The sequence below is a fragment of the Monodon monoceros genome, unplaced genomic scaffold, assembly GCF_005190385.1.
Source record: "Monodon monoceros isolate NGI ecotype Baffin Bay Population unplaced genomic scaffold, NGI_Narwhal_1 Super_Scaffold_20, whole genome shotgun sequence".
In the NCBI taxonomy this organism is placed as follows: Eukaryota; Metazoa; Chordata; class Mammalia; order Artiodactyla; family Monodontidae; genus Monodon; species Monodon monoceros.
In genome coordinates, this window is record NW_021703777.1 from 40083386 (window position 1) to 40098336 (window position 14951).

Here is a 14951-nt window from a genome sequence, read left to right on the forward strand (position 1 = left end):
TTCATTTAAGATAGAGCCAAGATAAAGTAGCTTATGTAACAGATAAGGTGCTCTGGGGCCACATAAAGGACTATTTTGCTGCCTCCCCTGAACGCTTTGCATGTACACTTGATGCCTAACAAGAATTTTTTTTTTTTTCTGATAACGGACTGGACCTTCCTGTCCTTCCCAGTTCATAGCCAAGAGGTAACATTTGTTTGATCTTTCAGCCCTCCTGGATGAGGAGCTCCTTCAGGGCATGGACCACACCTTATTCGTCCTCGTATCCCCAGTGTGCACCAGTGCTGGCACATAGCAGGACTGGTGCACACTGCCTGCCCAACAAATGACTGAATGGTTAGCGTGAGGGTGCGGTGGGTCATTACAATAACCCAGAGAGAGGCTTTTGACAGAACAACTACTCCACCCCTAGAGAAAGTACAGTCTGAATAGAGAACCACAGGGAATATGTGGGTCTGGTGGCTGCGGGGAGCAGAGGGAACGTGAGAAGAAAAAGTGGTTCGTTCTAAAGCCAAGGATGAGCAGGCTGATGAAGTTTATGCCCTCAAGTCTCATGTTCTGTTGTCTCACTGGTCTAACGACAGGGCCGACATTTATCTGGTGGCTGGGCAAGTGTCCCTTCATTCTATAATTTCAGCTCCAACTGAAGCAACACCATAACACTGGCTCAGTGGCCACCATTCCACAAGCCACATACGTTGCTTCAGTTTTAAATTAGGTATTGTTTTTTCTGGCTGATTGGGCTGATTCTGGTCTGCTAACAATGAGATGCTCATGTATGGCCCTTTCATGTAGTCAATTCTTGGTAATTTTTTCCCCTCTCCTGTAATGCTGGAAAGGATTCCTAACAACAGTTGATCCAAAAATCAGCTTTCTTTGTCAACATAATGGTATCCTTTCAAACTCACATTTATAGACTTTGCAAGCTGGAAAGAAGAATAAACCTTAGTTCCTGGTAAGGAAATTTGTCCCCAGAGGACTGAGTTGGGTCACAGTGAATTAGAAGTAGAATGCAGAGCCCCTAGCTTCCATTCCTTTGCTTCTGCTATCCGCCGCAGGTGCAGCCACAGCTGCCTGGGACACGGCCAGCTCACCCTCCTCTGAGCTTCTGTACGATCAGGGCTCCCTCTGGATAGTTCTAAATTATCCGCGTTGGGAGGGGAGGAATGAGCAGACACGATTCTTCTGAGGTTAAGTTTCCTTGGAACGTTCCAGGTGATGTTTTTCTAAAGCTCCATCTCAACGGTGCTGACTTGGAGGCTTAGGAGACAGTGCAGAAACGCACTGGTTAGCAGAGAATTTGCCACAAACAGTTGCGTGGCTGATGAGCCGCGCAGTGGCAGCGCACTACTGTATACTAACAGCCCCCAAATCATTTATTCATCATCTAATAGGCATTATTTGAACACCTACTTTGTGTCTGGCTGCAACCTGTCCAATAAGGAGTTGAGCGGCTCGGGGCTTTGTGACCACCTAGAGGGGTGGGTTAGGGAGGGTGGGAGGGAGAGGCAAGAGGGAGGGGATATGGGGAAATATGTATACGTATAGCTGACTCACTTTGTTATACAACAGAAACTGAAACACCACATTATAAAGCTATTATACTCCAATAAAGGTGTTTTATTAAAAAAAAAAAAGTTGAGCGGCTGCCTGCAACCCCCCACAGGCCCAAGGAGCCATAGAAACCGGGAGACACAGGGACTTGTGATTCTCAACTCAGATTTGGCCTTAACTTGTGTAGCGACCTGGGGCAAGTATTGTAAATCCTCCAGCCCGTAGCTTCAAAGCAAAAAGAAGTCTTTTCAAAAGGGAAGGGTATTTCTGGGAACCGTAGAAACACACAACATCTGCAGAAGTGCTGTGAGCCCCTCTGCAGGCTCCCTGACCTGGGAGCCACAGCTCACCCACCCGCGGGCGGACGCTGCCCACTGTCTGCCAACCAGGATGCCCCGGCCGGCCCCGGGGAGCCCGGGCAGCTGAGGCCCAGGGGGCGCCTTTCTCTTTAAGAGCCCCACAGGCGATCCTGATTGGCTGTAGCTATGCAGGTCTTTCTTCCCAGCTCCCTCGGAGCGCTCCCTCCTCCGCCGCTTTCTCGGCTCTTTCCACACCCCCTCCCCCCACCCCCCTGCGTCCTCTCCAGCCCCTGGCGCTCGCCTCCTGTTCCTCGCTGCAGAGTTCAGCCCCGGCAGCGGTAAGGGTGACTCGCCAGCAACAGATGCCGGGCGCCAAGATTTGCATCCTTAAGCCACGCTGAACGCCAGAAGAAGAGAGAAGGAAGCAGAGAAGGGTCGGGAAGGCGGGGACGGGAGGTGCGGAAATCCCCTCCTAAAAGGCAGAAGCCGTCGCCCGCCCCGGAGAGCGCCGCGCCGGCTGATCGCCAGCTTGCTGCCGCTGCCACGAGCGCCCGCCTCTCCCCAGCCATGCCAGGCCCGGCCGCCGGCGAGGGGAAGGTCCCCTTCCGCAACGCCAAGGAGGAAATCCGTGTGGGCTTCGGAGTCCAGGGCTCGGAGGGCGGCGGCGGCGGCCGGGAGAAGCCCGGCGCGCGCGGGCAGCGGCAGGACATCGTCTGGAGGAACGTCTTCCTGATGAGCCTGCTCCACTTGGGGGCCGTGTACTCCCTGGTGCTCATTCCCAAAGCCCAGCCGCTCACTCTGCTCTGGGGTAAGTTCCGCCGGCGCCCCCTGCGCCCCGGGCACCGAGGCGAGGCGGCGCCGCGTCGCGCGGGGTCGCGGGTCGCCGCTGGCTTCGGGCGGTGCGGAGCCCCCCTCCGCTCTCTGCTCGCCTCCCCACCACGCGCCCCGGTCCCCCGGCCTGCAGTCGTCCGGCCTTTGGGACAGGCAGGTATTTCTGTGCTGGTATTTTCAACTTCTGCCTCCCCCGCTGTCAGCTTGAGTAGGCGCCTTTGGCGGCGCCTGGATGGACTCGGGGTCCTTCGGCGCCACCGCTGTGCGCAGAGGCACACAGGCTGAACCCGGGTTCCAGGGCGGGGAGACCGATGGGATGATTGTGTCGCCCAGGCGGGTCCCAGGGGCACTCCTTTCTGCGCCCTTCGGCTTCTCAGTCTCCTCTGTGGGCCACGGACCTTGGGGCCGAGTTGAGGACAAGAACGGGAGTTGGAGCGGGGGTGGAGAGACCCGGCACCGGATCAGTCTTGATGTTCGCGCAGGAGATGGAAGACACCAGTTCCCTTCCTGCCCCTGCAAGGCCCCCATCCCTGCCCCCTCCGTGATCTTTTGTGCCCAGTTGCACTTCTACGGTCCCAGAAGTTTCTCGGCGAGCACACCAGCCCCGCGGCGAGAGCGCTCTGCCCCCGGCACAAAGCTCAGACCGTGGCGGAGCAGATCCCCTCCGGGACCTATCCCTTCTGACCAGTGCCTGTCTGTCACCGCACCTGTAGCTCTCCCTCTCGCCACCCTCTTTCCTAGCACCCCCAACCCTGACGGCATGGGAGGGAGCCCAGGACCACCCCCCTCCAATCCCCCCCACCTCCCGGGGCCCGGGGGCCGAGTGCCTGCCCTACGTGACTTCCGGTGGCTGACCTCAGAACCACTTCCAACACCCCCTGCCCCAGCAACTGGTTTTGGCCTCAGTCCCTGCAGTGGCCACGTTAGCCGAGACAAAAGGCGCTGGCCTTGATATCCTGAGCTGAGAATTGGACGAGGTGACCTAAGAAGCCCTTTCAGCTCTCCTTTCCGAGATCGCCAAGGAACGGGGGCAGGAGAAACACAACCTACTTTTATTCCCAGAGGGAAAGAGGAAGGAAGAAAATAAGAAAACCTCTTTCTGCAAGGTGTCTTATTTAGCACAGTGCCAGCTCCAAATGCCTGGGTTCATAATGGGGCCACTCGGTTCCAAGCCTTCCCCTGAAACTCTGCAGTCCCCGCTCTCGGAAGCAAACTCTTCCAGTAGATGGGTGCCTCTTAGGGGAGTGTGGCTGAGCAGAGCTGAGGAATGATGAGAGGGGCGGGGCGTCTTTGGGAATCTGTGAAGCCTCCCAGAGCTGCCTAAGCTTTGGGTAACCTCCCTGCTCAGCCCTCCCCTGCTCAGTACACCTCCTCAATTCAGTGTTCTTTTCACCATCTTCTTTGCTGTTATGTGTTGGTTTCATTCTCCCTGTCTTCTTTCTTCCTTTACCTCCAGACGACTAGATTGTGAGATGCTCAGTCATTGCTTCATGGACACACTCCCCCCCACCTGCCAACCAAAACCCTTATTGCCCTGGATCCTCCAGGGAGCTTCTCCCTCTCCACCCCACTCCTCCCTGCAGGGGCAGGACTGTGCCTTTGGACTTCAGAGCTCACCTGCCTCCAGGGGATTGGGGCTTAGCTTTAATAGCTGCAGGGAGAAGTGAGCACTTAAAATATTGTCTTATATGCCTGGAGCTCCACAGACCCACAGGCTCCATCCCTTACAGCCACCCACCCGCTGGTTCTGGCATCCCACCAGGAGCCACAAGGACAAGGCCTCCTCTCCAGGTTTGCCACTCACCTCTGCCCTTTCCAGGCCACTCACTGTGGTGGAGACAGAATCTTTCTTCTGAAAGACCTTGGCCAGAAGACACCGTCCTCGGCCTCAAACTCCTCCAGCTTCCCTGGAGAAGTCAACACACTGCAGGACTCTGGGTTCCCCTTTGTGGGTGATGTTGCCAAGCCCATCCTTGTGCCTTCTTGCATAGTCTTCTGCCGTAGCTACTTTTCATCAGTTCCATTCCCTGAATCTTGATTCACTCCCTACCTGGGTTTCATTGCTCCCCCGCTCCAAAAAAACCCAAACAAACAAACAGAAAAAGAGCCGACAGTGGTGGATATTGTAGTTTCAAGATTCAAACTTATGACTTAGAAACATTCCAAGTAAGTGAATGTTATCTGATGGATATCTTGTGAGAGAAGAAGTGAGGGAGAGAGACAGCTAAGATCAGTGTGCTGATGGCTAGAATCTTTAGGGAGACTGTTGATCAGGGTTATTTTCATTGAAAGCCCTGGTGCCTTGAGCTACAAGTTTCTCCCCACTGGATGCCCTTTTCATCATCTCTCCCACTGGCTCTGTCTAGTGTTAGGACTGAGTTCATGCACCAGTGGGCTGTTCATCCACTTCAGGGACCTGAGTTGTCAAGGCAGTAGGCTTAACTAGCCCATCTATTATTGCTTGCCACCCTCCACCCCAGGTATGGTTGCCCTGGAAACAGGAGGCATCCATGCAGAGCACCCAGCAGAGGATGTTTTAGGTGTTCAGTTGTGCGAAGAGTAATTTGCGTGGCAGTAAAATGTCATCCATGAAAGATCCCATCAAGTTGTTCAGTCCAGACCTCCTCCACTGCCTCGCTCCTCACCTTTTTATGACTCTCCTTGGGCCCAGAGCAAGTTGTTTTCTCTTCTTATCCTTGCAGTTTTCTGAGTGGGCAGGCTGTCAGAACGGAATGCTCTTGGTGCCCACAGGTCCTGAGGGATGAGTTTATGACTTTTGAGGACAGAACACGACCTCCAGCTGGAGGAAGAATCTTCACCTGAAGCCTTGAGCTCAAAAAATGCCTGCTTTGAGGGTTTTTGGCCAAAGGGGCAGTTGTTCATGCCCTGAATCCCAGGATGAGCAGAATAGGGGAGTGAGAGGCAGCAGTTGTGGTGTCGAGGTCAAAGTCCTGTGCTCCTTCCCAGCAGCTTTGCCCTGTCTCCAGGCATTCTGGCCATTGGTTTCCAAAAACATGAGGGACTTTTCTGGTTTCCCTTGAAATGTCATCCGAATCCCCTAAATATGCCTTGGTGACATCATGACAATTTCAGTGACAGTATCAGGCATGCAAAACAGTAATATGCCCTGCTCCCTTCCATCTTGCCCCAGGGCAAATGTGACCATTGCTAAGGTAGATACAGGATTCTCTGGTGCCCTTCAGGTTGCTGGAACACAGCCTATGGCGAGGAATCTGAGTGGTGGCAGGAATTGACAAGGCAGTCTAGCAGGAGGGAGGATCAGGAGAGGCTGGGGTTTGGAAGGTACTGGTCCATAAGTCAAATTCTGTCCAATTCTGGGCTTCCCTGGTGGCGCAGTGGTTGGGGGTCCGCCTGCCGATGCCAGGGGACACGGGTTCGTGCCCCGGTCCGGGAGGATCCCACATGCCGCAGAGCGGCTGGGCCCATGGGCCGTGGCCGCTGAGCCTGCGCGTCCGGAGCCTGTGCTCCGCAACAGGAGAGGCCACAACAGTGAGAGAGGCCCGCGTACCGCAAAAAAAAAAAATTCTGTCCAATTCTGAGAGTTGCCCAAAGATGAGTTGTCGTCGGTCAGGCCTTGGGTAACCTGAATCCACACCTTCGATGGTCCTGATGTCTTTGTTGTGTTTCTTTTTCCATCAAATCCCTAACATTGTTGAGGCACCCCAAGAATGCGTGGCCATGGACTTCTGTTTTACCTCTGGGTTTTCTAGGGTGAGCACAGCTCGGAAGAGAAACAACTGAGAATGTGAATCCTTGCTCTCCTACTTACTTACCAGCTGCATGGCCTTGGGCAAATGAACATCTCCAGACCTCAGCTTTCTCACCTGTAAAATGGGTATAACAGTACTTCTTGCTCATGAGGTTGTGAGAATTAAATTCAATAATAGGTGTAAACTACTTAGCACAGTGCCTGGACCTTGGCTGATGTCCAGTAATTGTTAGCTGCTCTTATTATTGTTGGTCCTGATACTGGCTTTTTTTCTTTAGTAGAAGGAAAAAAGGCCCTCTTGCAGCACAATCAGTTCTACAAAGCTGGCACACAACATGGCTTCGTTGCCTCTCTTGCATGGAAAAGGTTGCTTTGGCTTGGGAAACAAGGGTTCTTTCTCAAAGTCTCCAAAGAGAAATGAACACAGATCCCCCGTCCCTCCTCCCTCCCCCATTCCCTTCTCTTTCATCCTCTCTTCCTCCTATTTTCCTCCAGGAGGCCACTATTTTGTAAATCAGAATCTTTTTGTTCAGCTGATAACTCACCTGGTCTTCAGTGTTTTCTTTGGGGCTTTTTGAGCGGAGCCCGTTGCAATTGCTGTAAAAACAGGGCCAAATCATTTCTCCTAAATGTCTTAGGGTCTCAGTTTTGACTTTTTTTCCCCGTTTCTGTCTCCTTGAATCATCTTTTTTTTTTTTAATCTTTAATGCTCAAACTACTAAAAAACTGAAAAACATAAATGAATCTTCCTTTTAAACCTTGTAATTCCCAGCCCATTGTTGCAACTCTTGCATTTTTAATAACCAGGCAAGCACTAAGAGCCCTACCCAAGGCTGGGTGGAGTGCAGCGAAACCTGAGAGAATGGAGTGTGCTTTTGCTGGCTTAATAGTCTAAACAAATATAAATATAGGTTGAGGTTAACATTATTAACTCGTTTTTTTTCTAACACTGGTCAAGGTCACTGCCAACTGCACTGTCATCCTGAAATGTGAAGTCGCTCTGCAGAGTAGAAACCAGAGCTGGAATCCCAGCATTGCCACTTAGTTCAACTTCAGGCGGGTCCCTTTCCAGTGTGTGAGCCTCCGTTTCCTGGTCTCTGAATTAGGGATGATAATACTGAGCTGAAAGTTGTTTTAAGAATCAGGGAAAATGTCAAACTGGTGCCAGAGGATGGACACGCAACGGTCTCTGTTACTACCAACTCCACCGTGGGCCAGGCGTCAGGGAACCTGCAGGGCTTCCGTGTCTGTTTGTCTGGGACTTCTTGTGGCTCAAATATAAGGCATAGCCTTTACATCCAAATAAATGATCCTGACCTCGTGTAACATTTAGTTCTCATCTTATCCTGATTTGTGTATTGTATAAAATCATAATAATTGCTTGGAAAAGTCACTGAGAGATTTACAAAAGGGTGACACAGTCATGGTGGTTTCTCTAAATTTTTATAAAAGGCAACATCGTATTTGGTTGGCATTATTCCTGTTGAGCATTTATTATGACATTCTGTAGTCTCTGGTGTGCAGTCTCGCCATCCCTCTGCTGTGACGTGTCCTGCTTCTGTGGAAGTGCCACCCTGGGGTTAAGAGTATGGATGTTAGAGTCAGAGGATGTGGGTTCAAGGCCTAGCCCCCCAGCTATAGCCTTGGGCAGATCGCTCACCCTCCCTAGCCTCAGTGTCCCCAGCTGCACAGTGAGAACAGCAGTACAACCAGCGGCATGTCGCAGCTGGTGTGAAAGGAAGGAGAGAAAGGAACTTGGCCCTTGGTGCTTCCCTTCACTCCTTCCCTTCCTTTAGCTCCCCCTGTGGTGGCTGGGACTTGTTCCGGCTGCCCCCTGGTTGTCAGAAAGCCCTGGTCAGGGGTAAAGCAGTTGGTTTTCTGACTTTGTTTTCCCTGGCAATGGGTTGGTGGCCACCCCAACAGGGACCCGCTATCCTCCCTCATAAATGTCTGCCGTTTGTTCACTCTGAGTGTGAACGGCCACGAGAGAGAGCCTCACAGTTGCACGTGCAGTCACATATACATTTGTCCACTAATTCATTCATTTTTTTCCTTTTCAACTATTGTCAAAACATATCAGAATCACTTGGGGATCCTTTGAAATATTCAGAAGCCTGGCGCCCCCCCACCCCACCCCGCCGCCAGACCTACTGCACTGGAATCTGTAGGAGTGAGGTCCTGGCTTTTTTATTTTTTTGAAAAAGGCATTAAGGTGTTTCTGATGCACGGCGGGGCTGAGAACCATTATTTAATTCCCTTATCCACATTCAGTTATGCTTATTACTCACCCATTACATGCCAGGCACCGACACCATCCCTGACTTCGCGGCACTTAAGGCCAGTTGGAGAGACAGACGGGTGCACAGGTGAGAACCACCAAGGCAGCATTAGCTGCAGGTGCCAGCCTGGGGGAGTTGGGGCGGCTTCCCAGAGGAGGAGGTGGCTGGACTGAGCCTCCAGGAGGCCCGAGGCTGGCTGGCCGAGGGGTTTGGGTGAGATGGCATTGTAGCCACAGGCTACAGAGCTCCCGAGGGGAGAGAGGAGAGTCAGTCAAGGACGTGATGGTTCAGCAAGGCTGAAGGTGATCAGGGCCCAGATCCAGGGCAGGAAGATTCAACAGGAACACAAAGACTGGGAGGAGATCAGGCTTTCGGGGAGGCTGCCCTTCAGCCTCTCCCTGCCTCGCACCTCCTCTCACCCACCTCACACACCAGTGGCTCTTGGTGTATAACTTCAAGACCAGATACATGGCAGTGGGATGAGTGAGTCTGAAGATTTTCAGGAAAGACCCTGAGACCTTGGAGCAGGTGTGCAGTGGGACCAGGCACCTCCCTCAGGCTGCCCAGAGCTGAGGGAGAGCTAGAAATAATGTCTCAGCTGGGCCTTTGATCTCACAGATTCAGGGGTATTGTCCCAGGACTAAATTACTAAAAAGCCCCAAGGGTATAATAGCACAGGCACACCAGACCCAGGGCTCTCTCCTCCTCCTGTGTTCCTCTTTCCTCTGTTTCTCAGAGGTACAGGTGTGTAGGGGAGTTCTTCTCACCTCACTTCCTCCCTTGAACCTGAGCTTAAACAGCTGGTTCTCACTACTCTCCTTCTTTTTTTTTTTTTTTTGCGGTATGTGGGCCTCTCACTGCTGTGGCCTCTCCCGTTGCTTAGCACAGGCTCTGGACGCGCAGGCTCAGTGGCCATGGCTCACGGGCCCAGCCGCTCCGTGGCATGTGGGATCTTCCCAGACCGGGGCACGAACCCGTGTCCCCTGCATCAGCAGGCAAACTCTCAACCACTGCGCCACCAGGGAAGCCCCACTACCCTCCTTCTTAATGTCCTGCTTCCCATTTCTGCAGCTTATTTCAGAGGGCTCTGTGGTCCCTGCAGGCTGTGGTCCAGCAACATCACCTGGGAGCTTGTTATAAAGAAAGACTCTCAGACCCCACCCTGGACCTATTGAATCACTACCTGTACTGATAAGGTCTCCAGGTGACCCATCTGCACTGAACTTAGAGAAGCACTCCCTCAAGTCAGGCCACAGGCCGACGGGTCAGAGAAGCTGCTCACGGTTGGGATTTGGCAACTCTTTCTTTTTCCGTTTAATGGCCTCCTCCCCTTTGCCTTCCCTCCTCCCCTCCTGCCTCCTTGTAGCTTATTTTAGAACATGTCGGGATCCTGCTTCCCTTGCCAACAAAATGCTGTTGCTAAAATTTTTCAGCTGGCAGCAGTGATGTTTAATTCATGGGCTAGAAAATTAATTTTATTTTCATGAGTAGAGCTGGAGGAAAATAACAGGAAGCCTGTGTGCATGGCCCTTGGGAATTCAGCTTGTCTATTTAATAGATGAACTGGTAAAGGTGAGGATGCCTCAGGAAAGGGCCACCTTCCACAAAGGATGCTTTTGGCTGCAAGTAGCACAAAACTCAACTTAGGATGGCATAAAAGATAAAGAAAATTTCTAATTTCACTGGTAAGTAATCCCAAGGTAGGGCACTTGTGGGATGACTCAGTAATAACATCAAAGAGCGGGTTTCATTTCTGCCATGGTGGCCTTGTGGAGTTTAGTTTTCCTTGTGGTTACAAGATGGCTGCCAGAGTTCCAGGAGTTACAACAATGTCCTACAGAAGAAGAGAGAGGCTGCCCCTTCCTGAAGTCTCATCAGAGAGAAACTCTCTCCTGGTCATCTCACAGCTGATGTCTCCTCAAGTCTCACTTGCAGGATTGTGTCCCAAGTCCCTTGTTAAACCATCGTTAGCAAGGGATTCAGGCTAATCAGGGTTAGCCACTGAGCCACATGCCACATGAGGCGGGGGTTAAGAGCCAAACAAAACCCAGGCTCTGGGGGAAGGGAGAAGAGGGCATGGCTGCTGGGACAGCCAACACCTCTGCTCCAGGGCCTGCCTTTACTCCCTCCCATGACTTTCCCTCTTTGGTGTCACCTCCATTCCCTGGAAAGGCTCTGATTTCATACTTTAGCACGCTTTTCCCCTCTACTCCCTACCCGTTCAGCTTGTCTCCAGTCCTGCTGTCATTTCAGTGAGTTGTAAATGTCTGCCTTTTCCATGAGGCTGTAAGCTCTCCCATGGCACATCTGCCTCCCCAGAACCTGGCAATGGCCTCTGCTCAGCATACACTGTGCTGGGTGAAGGAAGAGACGAATGAATGAGTTTAATCTTTGTGTGGCCTTTCTTTCTAAGGAAAGTTTTCATGTTGTTTCATAACTTTAAAGATGTTTCTGCCCCTGTAAAAGAACTTTCCATGTGATTTTGGGGAAAGGACTTGGGAGAGAGAAGCCTTTCTCAGTGCCCCAAGAATCTGCATGCCCCTCTGCACCCATGTCCACTTGGGAGACACCCTGACCTCAGTGGGGAGCTTGCAGAATTCTTTATCGCTCTTCTGGGTTTTTATGGGGTGAGACGGGGCTGGAGAAGGTTGCTCTGGGTACAGGGAAGTGTTAAATGCCTTGTGGGAGAATTGAATTAAAAAGAAAAAGATGGACAATGAGTGACTTAGAATGTGTTCTTTTTTTTTGTATTTTTTTTTTTGTGGTACGCAGGCCTCTCGCTGTTGTGGCCTCTCCCGTTGCGGAGCACAGGCTCTGGACGCGCAGGCTCAGCGGCCATGGCTCACGGGCCCAGCCGCTCCGCGGCATGTGGGATCTTGCTAGACTGGGGCACGAACCCGTGTCCCCCGCATCAGTAGGCAGACTCTCAACCACTGCGCCACCAGGGAAGCCCAGAATGTGTTCTTTACCAAGGTTTTCCATGGACACGCTTTCTTCAGACTGATGAATGGTTTTCTTGGCTGGTCATTGTCTTCGTTGTTCAGGCGACACAGAACGTCAGTGATGACCTCACAGAATGTCAGTGATGACCTCACGGTCAGATTTCTGTTCTCTTGCCTCAAATTTTACTTAAAAGGGCATTTAAAAGTCCACTTTAAAAAAAAAAAGTCCACTTAACCTCACCCAACAGGTACTTTTTTTTTTTTAATAAATGTATTTATTCATTTTTGGCTGCGTTGGGTTTTCGCTGCTGCGTGCAGGCTTTCTCTAGTTGCGCGAGCCGGGGCTACTCTTCGCTGCGGTGCGCGGGCTTCTCATTGCAGTGGCTTCTCTTGTTGCGGAGCACGGGCTCTAGGCGCGCGAGCCTCAGTAGTTGTGGCACACGGGCTTGGTTGCTCTGCGGCATGTGGGATCTTCCTGGACCAGGGCTCGAACCCGTGTCCCCTGCATTGGCAGGCGGATTCCCAACCATTGCACTACCAGGGAAGCCCTGCCCTTGAAATGGAAAAGAAAAATCAAATACCAGTGGACTTGGAAATGAAGAGGTACAAGAATAGAGTTTAGAACTCAGGTTTAAATTTGTTTTCTTCCTGTATCACTGTCTGTTGTATGAATACCATCATGCACTCGCAATTTGACTGTATTGGTTTTAGCTTGGTTCCCTAAAGAGACAATGATTGTAAATGCAACCTGTGACCTAAATGAGCAAGGCCATCTCCCAAAGCATCCTCCACTTCATCATCAAAAAACATTTATCAAGCAAGCAATTAATTTCCTATGGTCTTGAACCAGGCACTGTGTAAAAAAACAGAGACCTGGTCTCTACCCTCCTATTTTTTTTTTTTTATTTTGTGGTACGCGGGCCTCTCACTGTTGTGGCCTCTCCCGCTGCGGAGCACAGACTCCGGACGCGCAGGCTCAGCGGCCATGGCTCACGGGCCCAGCCGCTCCACGGCATGGGGAACTTTCCTGACTGGGGCACAAACCCATGTCCCTTGCATCGGCAGGCAGAGTCTCAACCACTGCGCCACCAGGGAAGCCCCCTCCTACCTTTTATAACTCAGAGAACAGCTGTAATTTTCCCCAAGTAGTGTATCCAACTTAATGTTCTCTTGGCATGAGTAGAAGTGGAAAATACTCTTACTTCTTTAAAAGTTCTGTGCATGAAATTAGAAATGAATTTCTAAAACGTAACTGTTTCCTGAAGTAGTTTGTCGATTCCCTCCTCTAATAAATATATTCATAAGAAGCTTTTGCAGATGGTTACAATGAAGATCGTCTCTGTTCTCAGCCTGTGAGTCACTGGAGTGTCCCTGAAAGCATTTGTTTTGCCCTAGAGTCTCTATAAGCAAAAGAAGGTATTTATTAGCAAGTGTGAATAATGCCCACATATCTCCCCCTCCCATCTCCCACCCCCAAATCCATTGTGTTTGGCTCCCTAGCTCCTGACAAGTGGGTGAGTCATTAACATTTTTGAGCTCTGCTTGAATTACTCCAGGGTCTTGACTCTATCTGGAGCTCTGGGGAGAGTTGTCACTACCCTCTGAGCATAGACTGGGTACGAACCTGAACTTGGCAGAGCTCCCAGGAAGGTTGGAATAAACCACAGTTATTAGTGCTAATATTCCTTCATGCACAGAGCTGGTAGTCAGTCAGTGTTCGCCCAGTGGTTAAAATCATTGGATAACTGTGCCTTCCCTGGTACTCCTGGAATTCCCAACAATCCAAGAGCTAAAGGGTCAATACCTGGCTCAGCTGCAGGGCTTAAATCTAAAAATAAATCTGTTCTCGGGCTTCCCTGGTGGCGCAGTGGTTGAGAGTCCTCCTGCCGATGCTAGGGGACACGGGTTCGTGCCCCGGTCCGGGAAGATCCCACATGCCGCGGAGCCGCTGGGCCTGTGAGCCATGGCCGCTGAGCCTGCATGTTCGGAGCCTGTGCTCCACAATGGGAGAGGCCACAACAGTGAGAGGCCCACATACCACAAAAAATAAATAAATAATAACAGCAAGATATAACTTAAAAAAATAAATAAATAAAAAATAAAAATAAACCTGTTCTCATTGGTTTTGGTTGGTTGGTGCCCTTGTGGGTTGTCAGTTGTTTTTTAATTGAAGTATAGTTGATTTACAATATTGTGTTACTTTCACACGTATAGCAAAGTAATTTGGAGGTGTGTATATATATATATATATTCTTTTTTTGATTCTTCTCCATTATAGGTTATTATAAGATATTGAATATAGTTCCCTATGGTGTACTCAATTTTTTTTTTTTTTTTTGCGGTACGTGGGCCTCTCACTGTTGTGGCCTCTCCCATTGCGGAGCACAGGCTCCGGACGCACAGGCTCCGGACGCACAGGCTCGGCAGCCATGGCTCACAGGCCCAGCCGCTCCGCGGCATGTGGGATCTTCCCGGACCGGGGCACGGACCCGTGTCCCCTGCATCGGCAGGCAGACTCTCAACCACTGTGCCACCAGGGAAGCCCTCAAATATTTTTAATATCATCTCTGCATATGCGTTTTCTTGTTATCATATGATTCATATAATCTTCAGCTTCTATCCTTTTCTGTTTTAACTGAATGAGAACTTTGAAAAATCAGTCAGTCATTCTGCCTTAAATTTATATCCTAAATCATGCAAGGAAAGGTACTAGGGCCCAACCTAAGTTCTGGGGTTGAAAGTAAATCACCTGTCCTAATAAAAACTTCTTTTGTGATAGAGGCAATGTGTGTCTAAAAGGTGATTTTTATTTTCTAGTTTATAATTGTCTTTATGTAAGATTCCCCCCAAAAGATTTGATATTAATCATCAGGAAAAAATAACATTGGAAAAGTCAGATTGTGAAGGTGTATCGTTAAGTGTTGGGAGTTGGGAGGACAGAACGTGGAGGACCTTACCACTAATCCAGGTGGTACTCCTAGCTCACAGGTCATTGCCCGTGATGTTGTGGATGGTGTCTAGGCTCCCAGCAGCCCAGGGTCGGTGCCACTCAAACCATACCTGAGGCTTGGTACAGGGAATTGTTTTAATGATAGAAAATTTCAAACATACATAAAAGTAAAGAGAACGGAGTCTCTATCCCCACACCCACCCCTCACCTGGGGATTTTTTTTTGGTGACTTTTTATTTTGATATATAATTTCAGATACATAGAACAGTTGTAAGAACAGTACAGGGAACTCCCATATACTCTATGCAGACTGAACAATTTCCATCATATTCTCTATGTGTATATGTATACATATGTGTGAGTACT

At 50.5% G+C, this 14951-nt stretch overlaps 1 protein-coding gene across 2 annotated transcripts in view; it reads left to right on the plus strand.

Annotated features, from left to right (window-relative positions):
• The first annotated feature begins 2099 nt into the window (after nucleotides 1-2099).
• Nucleotides 2100-14951, plus strand: part of SCD5 (stearoyl-CoA desaturase 5) — a 161345-nt gene continuing 148493 nt past the window's right edge. For both annotated transcript variants that reach the window (XM_029235960.1, XM_029235961.1), the window contains exon 1: nucleotides 2100-2661. In XM_029235960.1, the coding sequence (XP_029091793.1) occupies nucleotides 2421-2661 (241 nt within the window). In that variant the 5' untranslated portion in view covers nucleotides 2100-2420. The remainder of the gene's footprint in view (nucleotides 2662-14951) is intronic.